The sequence below is a fragment of the Cnephaeus nilssonii genome (assembly GCF_951640355.1).
Source record: "Cnephaeus nilssonii genome assembly, chromosome: 11".
Lineage (NCBI taxonomy): Eukaryota > Metazoa > Chordata > Mammalia > Chiroptera > Vespertilionidae > Cnephaeus > Cnephaeus nilssonii.
In genome coordinates, this window is record NC_137082.1 from 45,692,838 (window position 1) to 45,705,421 (window position 12,584).

The window sequence follows — 12,584 nt, forward strand, 5'->3', positions numbered from 1 at the left end:
ACTCATGCCTGGGCGGAGGGTGAGCTCCACGCTCAGGCTCCTCCCGGGCTCCAGCCTGGGGATGCGGAGTCAGAAGGCTCAGGCCGGTGCAATCGGACTGCGGTGAGTCATCGCCGGAAGCAAATCAGAGCGAACGGGAAGCATCTTCCAAGTTGGACTAGTAGCTGCAGAAGCAGGAGCAGCAGCCGCAGCACGAACTTCCCAGGTACCGGGGCTGGGAGGCGCTGGGGACCTCAGGTTCCCACGAGGACCCCTCTGGCCTGAAGCTCGGGCGCAGGGCGGGAAGGAGGAAGGGAGGGAGGGAGGAAGGCAGATTTGGCAGACGCTAGAGGAGGAAGGGGTGGAGAGGACTAGGGGGAAGGTGGCGAGGGGTAACCCGGCAGGATTGCTACTGGACCGGGGTCGCCATGGTCCCCGCCGCGCCCTTGGCTCCGCCACGCAGTCTGGTGCGTTACCGTGCGGTCCGTGTCCGCCTAGGCAGGGGGCGTGGGACCCGAGCGCTGCCGAGCGGCGACTGGGTCAGAGGGTGGTCCCCGGGTGCGAGGGACACTGCGGCCTGCTCTTTGCCAGCAGTGAAGGAGTAGCAGGTGACCCAGCAGGGTGGGCGGGAACTTTGGGAGGTGAGTGGGAGGAGCCGCAGGGTGCAGCCGGAAAACTGGAGTGCTAATTGCACCCTGGCCTGGATTTTCTGTGCCTCCTGGGGCAAGTTCCGGGGTGCTGGGCGAGCCACCTCCCGCGCAGATGCCTGTCCCATGACTGTCCATCTGCGATCCAGCTTGTTTTTCTCTCTCCTTCCCTTTTCCCCTCCCTCCCCCTCTGATTCCTTCCTTTATTTTTCTATTTTTCTTCCATTCTTTGTCCATTTTTCCTTTCTTTCATCTGTTCTTCACGGGCTTCTCTGTCTCAACTTGAGAAGGTGCGCCCTCACCTGTTGTCTTCCCAGCAGCCTAGTACTTAATGGAATAGAGTCCTCACTTCCCAGCCACTCAGCCCTGTAGCTCCAGCCCCTGCTCCCTCTCCTTGCTGAGGCTGCTTCTGGCCCAAACTGCCTCGAAGTTCACTACCTGCCTGCCCCCTCCTCCCGCCTGCCTCCCAGCTTCACTCCCCCCCCCCCCCCACACACACACACACAGGCTCCCAGATCTCCCAGAATGTCCCCGATTGCTGGGTGGCAGTCCCTGCCCTCTTCCTCTTACTACTTGCAAATATTGGACATTCTCCAGAACGAGTCTTCTGCCTCCACTGTACCTTTTGAGTAATATCATCCCATTTGCCTAGACTCTTCTGGAATCAGGATGCTGTGGTGCCCAAGCTCTCCCTCTAGGACTGGTGCTCACCTTATGTCACCTGCTGACCTTGGCAAACGCCCTGGCTGTCATAGTTCTGTTCTGTTGGTGCGGTGTGTTCCACACATGTCACCCGGAATGTACACCTTCCCCATTCCGTGCCGGCTCCTCAGATACACTTCCTGTGGTTCCAGGCCCCTCCTCAGCATAATTAGTTAGCAGTCTATTAGAAGATAAACTGAGGCACATTAAAAATTCGAAGAGTTTATTTGAGCAAAAGATCAGTTTGAGTCTGGCAGCATCCAATCTAGCAGACAGAAAGGAGCTCCAAGGAGCTGTAGGAAATGAAAGGCTTCTGTAGGCAGAAGGGACCAGGTTAAGGAACTTAGACGGGCAAAAGGCCGGCTGGTTATTGCGGTTACTTTCCTTTAGGGCCGGCAGGGGTCTATCAGGCAGATGACCTAACTAGTGCTGATCAGGTGATCCCTGATCCACTGCTTTAAGACTCCATTTCTGGGAGAGCTGAAACTGTAAATTAAGTCTTGGTTTGGCGATGTGGGGCTTCGCATAAGTGACTCCACGTTGGGTCTCTTGTCTTTTAAGAAGCTTCAGTGTAATCCTTGACTCCTGCGGCTCCCTGCCCTGATGTGATCAGTCCCCCAGCAGGGCAGTTCCATCTCCAACTCTCTAGTGCGTGAGCTTCCTCTGTATTCAGCTGTACTGATCAATGGCAGTGGTCCACCAGCTGGGTCCCCAGCCTCTTTTTCATGCTATAGGACGAGCCACAGTATTTCTCTAAAGTTCCAATATATTCCTGTAAAGCATTAGTGTCAAAACCATGCATGGCTTTCCAGCCCATAGCTCAAGTTCAGACTTCTAAACCTGGTACAAGGGGCCCATCCTGTCTCGCCACACGCTGTCCCTGTGAGGACACCACACAGACCCACTCGCTGGCCACACACAAACATGTCCCCCTGCTACATTCTTTGCACCTGCCAATCCCACTGCCACAGCCTTAAAATTCACCTCCCCGCTTTCACCAGCTTACAGAAACTTTTGCCCCACCTTGTAGGGCCAGCTCACCGCTCATCTTCACCACAGGGGCTGCTAGAGTAAATTCATTCTGCTGTTCTGTGGTCTTCCATGGCTTTGTAAATCCTCCTGGTGCAGGGCCCCTGGCTGGCTTGAAACCATGCATTTATGTCTGTGTGTCGCCCCTAGGGAGGGAGCTCGCAGTCGGGAATTATGGCACTTATTGTTCATTTCCTTCCCCAAGCCCATATAAGGAAAGGTCTGCTTAAATGCGCTTTGAACAAATTCACTTTGGGATGTGTGTGTGAGGAAGGGGAGTGGAGCAGGGAGTTGGCAGGTGTCCAAAGCCCCCAGGAAGAGGAAGATGACACACACTTGGTACCAGAAGGCTTGCTTTTGAGGCCGACTCGGCCACTCTTACTATGAGACCTTACTGTGAGTCCGGACCTTGTCTGTTCACCTGCAAAGGGAAGACTAGTTTAATGCCAACTCATTTTATTGACTGGAAATGACATTGTTGTGTTTTTATGACACAGTTGAATTGTGGTACTGGTACCCAAAGGTGTTATTTTGTTTTATATTGAAATTAATTCCTTTTTAGACTCATTGGGCAAGGTCCATTTTGTGTAAAGTTCCAATCCTCTTAACAGCTTTAGTGTACAGATGAGATTAGGAGTCAGCAGGTCTCGGAGAGTGTCCGAGCCTCTGCAGAAGTCCCGTTGCTAAGGAAGGGATCAGTTATGAGCTCTGGTATTTACTTGGTGAGTAAACCAGTATATTAGTTATCTATCGATGCTGTAAAACCTTACCATAAATTTGGTGCTTGAAAGCAACAAAAATTTAGTATCAGACAGTTCTGGAGGTCAGCAGTCCAAAAGAGGTCCTCAGAGTTACTGTTTTATTTTTCTGAAGGCCCAAGGAAAGACTCAGCTTCCTTGTCTTTTGCAGCCCTTAAAGGCTGCCTGCATTCCTTGGTTCCTGGGTTCTCATCATTCTGACCTTTGCATCCATCATCACATCTCTGACTTTGATCTTCCTGCCTTCCTCTTGTAAGGACCTTGTGATTATAGTGAGCCCGCGTGGATCACCCAGTAGACTCTCCCCATCGCATTATTCCTAATTCAGTGTCATCATCAACGTTCCTCATGCCACATAAGATAATGTAGTCACAGGTTGGGGAATTCAACGTGGATGCCTTTGGGGGTAGGGTTATTCTGCCGACCACACCCGGTGTCAGAGGGTTTGGCTGATGTGCTTCTGTGTTGTGTTTTTATGACACAGTTGAATAGTGGCACTGGTACCCAAAGGTGTTAATTTGTTTTAATCTTGAAATTAATTCCTTTTTAGACTCATTGGGCAAGATCCATTTTGGTATCATCCATCAACAGACCTTCCCTCGGTATCAACACACCTTCCCTGATGGATGACTTTGGGGAAGCAAATGGCACTTTTGCCATCAACTTATTAAAAATGTTGGGCGAAGAAGACAACTCACAGAATGTGTTCTTATCTCCCCTGAGCATCTCCTCTGCCCTGGCCATGGTCTTCATGGGGGCCAAAGGAGACACTGCAGCCCAGATGTCCCAGGTAGGTGTGCCTGCCACAAAGGAAGAGCAATGCATGGTTTTTTCTCCGCTTCCGCAGGGCTGGTCTTTTCATATCTATCCCAGCTGATGGAAGCCAGCGTGGCTGGTAGGTGGGAAGGGGGACACTTGCGGATGGACAAAGGGCAGGCATAGGTAGAGCAGGTAAATTGTATAGGGACAGGGAATCTCCTCTTAGTGTTTATGGGAGAAATCAAGTCTTAGGGTTATTTTCTGTGGATAAAGCATCAGCATGCTACAGCAAAATTGTGTCTTTGAGAATTCAGGTAAATTATAATTTTGTCCCATAAGAAGGCCAAAAATTTAAGCTTTCTTATATTTTAACTTTTGCTAACACATTTCAAATGGAAACGTAGCTATGTTAATGAACTTTTTGTCAAACAAGTTATTTCTAGTGTATGATTGTGCACAAGTGGAGGAAGATGTGGACTTTTATTATCCAGAGTCACTTAGAAGGAATATATGATCTGACTGATCTGATGTGGGTTCTGTGTGACCTCAGCTACACCGAAGTAGAGGATGATACCTTAGGGAAGGATTCCTTAACCTCTTTGTGTCTTAGTTTCTTTGATCGTCTTGTGAAAGCGACCCAGAAAATTGCTTATGCTCGTCACTTTGCCAGTCACATCAGGGTGTACAGAAGCGTGTCCACTGTCTGAATCTCTGTGGTTGTTTCATCCAGTTGAATCTCCGTGGTTGTTTCATCCAGTTCACGGGAGAACTGAGGCTTTGGGCTGGGGTTGTTGGTTGATAAGGAACAACCTGAATTCTCACTCTGGTTTGACATTTAAATCACAGTCTGGGGTGGAGAACCTCTGTAAAATTGCTGGTGAGACATTTTCATGTTTATTTCTGCTCATTCTTGAAATTTTCCCAGGTCAGGCTAGATCCATTCCAGCCACCTATTTGTTGTGTTCGGTCTCCCTCCGGAGTTTTCACATCCTGCCTTCCTGGCCCCTGGGGTGAGGGGTGAGGGGGGAGGTTTGCAATGGAGGCCGGAGGCAGATTTGGTGGTTATAACTGAGAGGTACTGCTGCCATCTAGTGGGTGGAGGCCAGAAATGCTGCAGCATATCCTGCATGTACAGGACAGCCCCAACAACAAAGAAACTGGTCCAAAAATGTCCGTAGTCTGAGGTTGAGAAACCCTGTGCTGACTGGTGAAAGCAAACTCATTTCGAGATAGGATCCGCTGTGATTTTCAGCACGGAGATTTGTTTGGAGGAGCAAAGTGGCAATGTTAGAAGTCTGTGTTTTCTCTTACCAGGCACTTTGTCTGAACAAGGCTGGTGATGTCCACCAAGGCTTCCAGGCACTTCTCTCGGACGTTAACAGATCTGATACTCAGTACTTGCTCAGAACTGCCAACAGACTCTTTGGAGAAAAGACTTGCGATTTCCTTCCGGTACGTAGTACTCACACATTTTATTTATTTATTCATTTATTCATTTATTCATTTATTCATTTATTCATTCATTCATTCATTCATTTATTTATTTAGTACTCACACATTTTATTTATTTATTATTAGTTTTAATCCTCACCTGAGGACATGCTTTTATTGCTTTTAGAGAGAAAGGAAGGGAGAGGGAGGGAGACACAGAGAGAGAAACATCGACGTGAGAGTGAAACATCAATAGATAGCGCCCGCACAAGCCCTGATTGGTGATTGTACTTGAAACCTGGGTATGTGCCCTGACCAGGAATCGAACCTGTGACCTTTAGGTGTACTGGACAAGGCTCCAACCAACTGAGCCACGAGGGCCAGGGCAGTAGTACTAACACATTGATTAACAAGAAATTGAAAATAAAGTAGAAACTTAGGAGGAACTGAGATAAAGTATAACTCTACTGCCTTAAACATTTGCTTAGAATTATACCTCTGTAATTATAATTTTGAATCTTATGATGGCTTCTGAATTATGTCCTTTTGAAATTGTTTCTGGTATATTCCTCCTGAACTTTAATTTCAATATGTCCATCCTCTGACATCCAGACTCTTTCCCCCTTGATCTGAGTAGTTCCTATTGATTGCAGTGTATAGTTCCAGGGTTTCCTTGTCCAGTGAAAGAAAGCCTGCCATGACTCAGTAAGTGAGGTCCAAAAAATGATGCTACGTAATATGCAGAGAGATGCTATATTGAGATAAATGAACTGGTCAGGATGAGCCTGGCCATCTTATTGGCTGGCAGTTCCCAGGATTCTTCTGTAGGACTCACATACATCCCTGCTCGTGGGTGCTACCCCGTGGAGGTTACCTGCACTAGGCATAAAAATCATTAGAGATCTTTCAGCAGGCTAGGTCTTCTAGAATCTACGATAAGCATGATTCCAGGAATCTACTGGTTAAACAATGTTCACTTTGAACATCAGCCTAATCTTTGAATATTGTAATTGGGGAATATTGGGGACACAAGGAACCACCTGCCACCTTTCTCAGTTGCTGGGCTCTTCTCTCTACATCTTCTTTCTTCTGTAGAAGCTAAACTATTTGAGAACAGGAGATGGGCGGAGGATAGGCACCAGTTGCCAGGCACATTATGTCTGAGACCAAGTTTTTGTGAGGTGAGTTATCGTTGGGTTTTACTATATTGGGTACAGGGCCTCCCTGATTTGATCCCACTTTACATTTCAAGGCTCATCCCCTGCCCCTGTGTTTTTCCCCCTTAATCCCTTACACACACACACACACACACACACACACACACACCCATCTAGGACAGTCACATTCCACTCCTGGGAGACCTGTAAGATTTCTTGATAACCTAGTTCTGCCATGGAGCCTCCCAATCACTGCACAGATATGTTTCAGACCCTGGGGCTGGTGCCAGTGATGCAAAAATAAGTAACTAAAGTTAGAGTGCCTAATGGGGGAAGGGAGACAGAAAAATCAAACAGAAAGTCAATACACACTTTTAAGTGCTTGATGGGCATTCATGATGGGCTCTTTGGTGCATGCCTGCCACCCTCCATGTTCTCAAGACATCTTGTAACTATCTGTGTGTGTATGTCATCTCTCTCACAGACTGGGAGCCACCTCCGGTCTCATGCCATGTCTTCACCCTGGTGTCCAGCACCCAGTGGGTGGTCTGCGCATTTTTGTTAATTGCATGAATGACTGTTAATGTGCAGGATGAGCTGTGCAAGCAGTTAGGCTAGAAACATGTTCAGAAAAAATAGATGTGTTCCCACCGTGGGGACCTTTGCTGCCTGGGGCCGGACTCGGTATCTTGTGCTTGCAGGCCTTTAAGGAATCCTGCCAGAAGTTCTATCAGGCCGAGCTGGAGGAGCTGTCCTTTGCCAAAGACACCGAGGAATGCAGGAAGCACATCAACGACTGGGTGGCAGAAAAGACTGAAGGTGAGAGATTTCATTTCAGTGAACTTGGGAAGCTGCAAAGGAACAGGAGGTGAGAGGGTCCGGGCTGTGACCTCCACAGTGTTGCTACTAGCACCTTGTAACCAGCGCGCGCGCGCGTGTGTGTGTGTGTGTGTGTGTGTGTGTGTGTGTGTGTGCGCGCGCGCGCTTGCTGTGATTTCAGGCCAGCCATGCAGTTCTGTGATTTTTCTTGGGCTTGCAGGTCTTTTCTGATTGCAATTAACAATCAGATCCCAGAGTGGTGATTTCAAATAAAAATTTAAACCAGGTGTAAGGGTCTCAGATGCCTTCCCCCCTGGACTCTACTAGAAAATACCAGAAAAATGCATCCTGATGGGGGCCCTGTTTGTCTACTATCTGGGAGGAGCCTTGCCCCACTCTGAGGGCAGGATGACATCCGACTTGGGTGGCAGCTGAGAGAGGGCTACCTTTCACATGATCTCCCTGTGGTAATGGAACAGCTCTGGTTTCATCCTAGGCCTGCTCCTTCTTTGTCACGAGGCTGTGGCTAAGTTTGCTTTTAGAGGGTGACATTTTCTGAGTCTGCTCCAGATTCAGGAACCACAGCCTGTGCGGAGCCTGCGAAGTCCCCTGTCCAAACCACATTCTGTCTCAGCAGAAATAGTTCCGCCAGTTCCTCATTAGAGTGCAGAGAAAACGGACATGCTTTTAAGCACTCTAAATAGCTAACATGTAGAGACTTCCAAACCATGGGGACTTCAGTCACTCATTTCTCCACGTGGCCACCCAGCACTCATTACTCCATCCATTCAATCTTTGTGGCATCCCTGCCATCTCAGGCAGCAGCAACGATCACGATTATACTGAAAGCCATAAAATAATGACTGTTGCAAGGGAAGAGCCTTTCATGTTTTCTTAGGTGTTATGTGCGGTGGTCTCTCACTCCCCAGTAGTTGGAGCAGCTGTAAGTCACTGGCGAAGACAGAAGCTTTGTACCTCACCTTCCTTCACCTGTTGCGTCCCCTCCACAGCTGTTCACACCTTTCCTTCCATCAGGCTGGCCACCCACATGTTTTCCCAGAATATTAGAGCTGGGGGGACTTTGGGGATCACCTTGTCCCCACTTTCATTGAACAACAAGTTGGGCTCCTTCATTGCATCCCCCTAATTCCTTTGCTCCATTCACCCTGTTCAGGAAGCCTGCCTTCTCCCATGATCAGGCTGCATTTCCCATTCTTTGGAAGGCTCTCCTCCCCTCAGCTAAGAATTATCTGGCCTAAAATGTCAACAGTGGCATGGTTGAGAAATTATGGTGCCAAGGTTGAGTGCCTTATAGTTAAAATCAAGTCTCTTGGATTATTTTCTCAGCCCAGTCACTTGCCATCTAGTGACCTTAGGAAAAAAAAATCAGGCAAATGCTCTGAACCTGAATTTCTGCATCTGTCAATTGAGGGAAAAATGATAGTTGACCGGCCTTTTTCAGGATTGCTGCTTAAGGACAGACAGTACTCTGTGTGGGTGCCCTGCCCGAAGCATCATCGCCCCGAGTCATCAAGCAGCCGAAAAGACAGGATTCCAGCCTGGCTGTTAACCAAGCCTCAGTGTTCTATGTCAAGGGGATTTTTGTAAAAGAATATTTATTCTCCCCCAAATAGCAATAAATTTCTCTCCTGCTCTTTACAGGTAAGATTTCAGAGATTTTGGGTGTTGGCACCGTTGATCCACTGACCAAACTGGTTCTGGTGAATGCGATCTACTTCAAAGGCAGGTGGAAGGAGCAGTTCGACAGAAAGCACACAAGGGGGATGCCCTTCAAAGTCAACCAGGTAGGGACAGCGATCTCAGATACACGCTATTTTCTTAAAGTAGCACACTGGGAATGGTTGTGAATGGGAAAAAAATCAATCATTTATTTCACACTATTTTGATTGTTGACCCATTTCTGAATGTATTTCATGCCTCCTATATATGTTATTGGAAAAGGGAGGAGAAAAATGAAAATAATTTTTCTATTGATAGTTTCCTTTTTTCAGTCCTTGTTCAAATTGACCTTCTATCCCTGGTCACATTATTGCGATGGAAAGAAAATTTCTTCTAAGCCTTGGAGTTATGCTTGTATTATACTATCACTGCCTATATTTACTTAGACACCTCTTTAGTGTCATGGAAAACTGTGCCTATTTATTGTCTTAGAATCCATGGCTAGGCAGTTCTGAGCACAAGGAAAAACTTGTTAACAGATGTTAAGGCTGAATATTTATTTTTAATTTTGGGGGGGATCTTTTAAAAATCGTATATATTCAAGGTGTTCAAGATTATGATTTAATATGCATAGTGAAAAGCTAACTAACATATCTCTCCACATACTTACCTTCTTGTGTGTGTAATGAGAGCCCTGAAATCTACTCTGTTAGCAATTATCCAGTATTCAATACAGTTTTATTAACTATAGTCATCATGTTGTACATTAGGTATCCAGACGTATAAGTCTAACATTAAAAATACATCTCTCCATTCCTTTTTGTGTATGATAATGGCTGGTGTCAATAGCTGTTAGCTTGGAATTTCACCTCCATCAGCTTGACAATAGCATTTTGCACAAAGATTTAAAAATCTAGAGTATATTTGATACAAGCTTTAAAAATGGTGGACCCTACACATCTTGTTAAGGTTCTCCCTTCAAGAAAATCAAAGCTGTACAATCAACTGTATAATTGAGCAACTTTTCAGAATAAAAGTCTAACTTCCTCTGGCCTATACATCTTCTCTAACCTGATCCTCCAGCCCAAAGACCTGATATTAGTTCATTCTCCTCTAAACTTAGAAAAATAATTTTTAATTATAAGGTCTCTGGGAGTGCTTCTTTATGCATTTTCTCAAAAAGGAAAACCTAAACTGCTTCCAAAAATAATGAGAGAGTTTTATGTCTGTCCATATTTTACAATTTATTCTCTTATCTGGTTATAATTGATCTGCTGGGGCATGAGCATATTATACTCAATACTAATATGTAATAATGAAGATTTTTGTATCTATCAGCATAAATGCACAGAAGTAATCATTCTCTTATATGTACCTAGGGGTTCTATGAATTAGATATATTTTTAGTGAACTGTGCTCATTTTTCAATAACCTGATTTTAATTTCATGTTTTCATTAGGAAAAAAAGACAGTGCAGATGATGTTTAAGCATGATAAATTTAAAATGGGCTGTGTGGAGGAGGTGAAAAGCCAGGTCCTGGAGCTGCCCTATGTGGGGGAGGAGCTGAGCATGGTCATTCTGCTGCCTGATGAAGACATTGAACTTGCAGTGGTAAGCCCTGGGAAATGAGTCTGTGGATCCAGCCTTAGCTCCTTTCTTTAAGGCCATCCATCAGATAGCATTTGAGGAGTTTTTAATTAGGGGTTATTACAAAGAGTACTGGATGAACACTATTGCATGTCTTTGGTGGGGGCGTATATTTATTTCTGTTGAGTATATATCTAGGAATGGAATTGCGGGTAAGGACAAATGTTGAAGCTAAGGAGAGTTCCAAGAATTTAGGAGAATTATTCATTATTCTTTATTCTGAAGAGAGGGGCTAGTTGAGGGCCCAATAACTGTTGAATGGAAGTACTAGAAAAGGACAGGATTGATCTGGGCAGAGTTCCTCAAACATTTGTGTGCATACAAATCTCCCGGGGATCTCGTTACAATGAAGATTTTGACTAGGGGCTATGGCCTGAGATTTTTTTGCATTTCTAACAAGATTCCAGGTGATACAGGTGCTATTATTGGTCATGGATCACATTTTGAGTAACAAGAGTACAGGTGAGCAGTGTATCTTAGGAGCAGAGAGCCCTCTTCCCATGACAGAAAAGGAACAGAGTTCAGGAGGAAGGTAAATTTGTAAGATGGATGATACAGGACCAGCAGTGTGCTGGCTGTCTGGATCCCTGGGCGATGGAAGAAGCCCTCATTTATAATGTTTGCTGATTTCATGCAAATACTCCACTTGGCTAAGTTTAGGTTACCAAGAGTTTAACAATTGACTGTCGCCAGATATACAAGCCGGCTCCTCCAGCACACCAATGCACAGGATGTTGAGGGTGGGGTCTGCCTCATTATTAAAATATATTAAAAATATTTGAAATGAATTTGATATAGAGGGTTTAAAAAAAACACCTCCCATTGTCTTAGGTGTTTTCTAGTTGTTTTACTCTTGGTTCCACAAAACAGGGAAAAGATAAGAATTTGAGGGGAAATCTTGGTGTAGGGACAATCTCTGTAGATTGTCTTGGATCAGAACTCAGCATCTAGTTGCATGTTATGGGGGATGGGATAAAGGGGTTTACACCAGGCTATTGTCATCGAGATTTTAGGATTTGACTCTTCATTATTTCAGGTGGAAAAGGCACTTACATATGAGAAGTTCAGAGCTTGGACAGATCCAGAAAACATGAGTGAGATTAAAGTTCAAGTTTTCCTTCCCCGGTTAAAACTGGAGGAGAGCTATGACTTGGAGTCTTTTCTTCGAAGTTTAGGAATGACTGATGCTTTTGAGGAAACCAAGGCAGACTTTTCTGGAATGTCAACTAAGAAGAATGTGCCCGTGTCCAAGGTTGTACACAAGTGCTTTGTAGAGGTCAATGAGGAAGGCACAGAGGCGGCTGCAGCCACTGCCGTCATCAGGAATTCCCGGTGCAGCAGAATAGAGCCAAGATTCTGTGCAGACCACCCGTTCCTTTTCTTCATCAGGCACCACAAAACCAACAGCATCTTGTTCTGCGGCAGGTTCTCTTCTCCATAAAGAGATGCCATTGCTTACAGGTGTTCCTTTCCCTTCTGCCAACCTTGCCTTGATTCAGATTCTGTAGCACCAAATTGGTGCATGTGGTGCATGAATGCCAAAATAAAGTGTTTGCACCTAGGATGTCTGTGAATGTCTTTACTGAATATTCCAAGGCTGCTGAGAATAATTGAGACTTCAGATGAGTGGAGTTTGGGAAGGAGAAGGGTATTCTTGTTCTGGAATGTTTGGGGAGCTCTTCCCTCTCAAAGACTCTGCCCTCACCTACCTGCCATAAGATGGCCAGCAGTCCTCAAAGTCTGTGCCCATTGTGGGCATCTTTAGGAACATGTCAAGGATTGACAAATCAGCCCTCCACATGCCCTTCCATTCTGCAACGATCTCAAAGATCATTGAGGTGCCCACCACCACTGTCAGGCTCAGCTGGAGATGCCAGTGTCCAGGTCCCCTGCACACAAGGCCAGGGGTGGATGCTACATTGAACACTAGCCACCCCTGTCTCATAACTGCGGGGACCGAGTGTCCCCCGGGCAG

At 46.0% G+C, this 12,584-nt stretch overlaps 1 protein-coding gene across 1 annotated transcript; it reads left to right on the forward strand.

Moving 5' to 3' along the window:
• Window positions 1-52: 52 nt before the first annotated feature.
• On the forward strand, window positions 53-12,171 carry SERPINB8 (serpin family B member 8). Its single transcript, XM_079783380.1, has 7 exons — window positions 53-205; window positions 3,666-3,905; window positions 5,189-5,326; window positions 7,164-7,281; window positions 8,944-9,086; window positions 10,421-10,573; window positions 11,646-12,171. The coding sequence occupies exons 2-7, from the start codon at window positions 3,738-3,740 to the stop codon at window positions 12,048-12,050; spliced, it is 1,125 nt and encodes a 374-aa protein (XP_079639506.1). The 5' UTR covers window positions 53-205; window positions 3,666-3,737; the 3' UTR covers window positions 12,051-12,171.
• Window positions 12,172-12,584: the final 413 nt, after the last annotated feature.

Coding starts and splice junctions, on each gene's coding strand:
- SERPINB8 (XM_079783380.1), top strand. CDS start 3,738: ATGGATGACTTTGGGGAAGCAAATGGCACTTTTGCCATCAACTTATTA. Junction 9,087..10,420: donor TGCCCTTCAAAGTCAACCAG/GTAGGGACAGCG, acceptor TGTTTTCATTAG/GAAAAAAAGACAGTGCAGAT. Junction 10,574..11,645: donor AAGACATTGAACTTGCAGTG/GTAAGCCCTGGG, acceptor TCATTATTTCAG/GTGGAAAAGGCACTTACATA.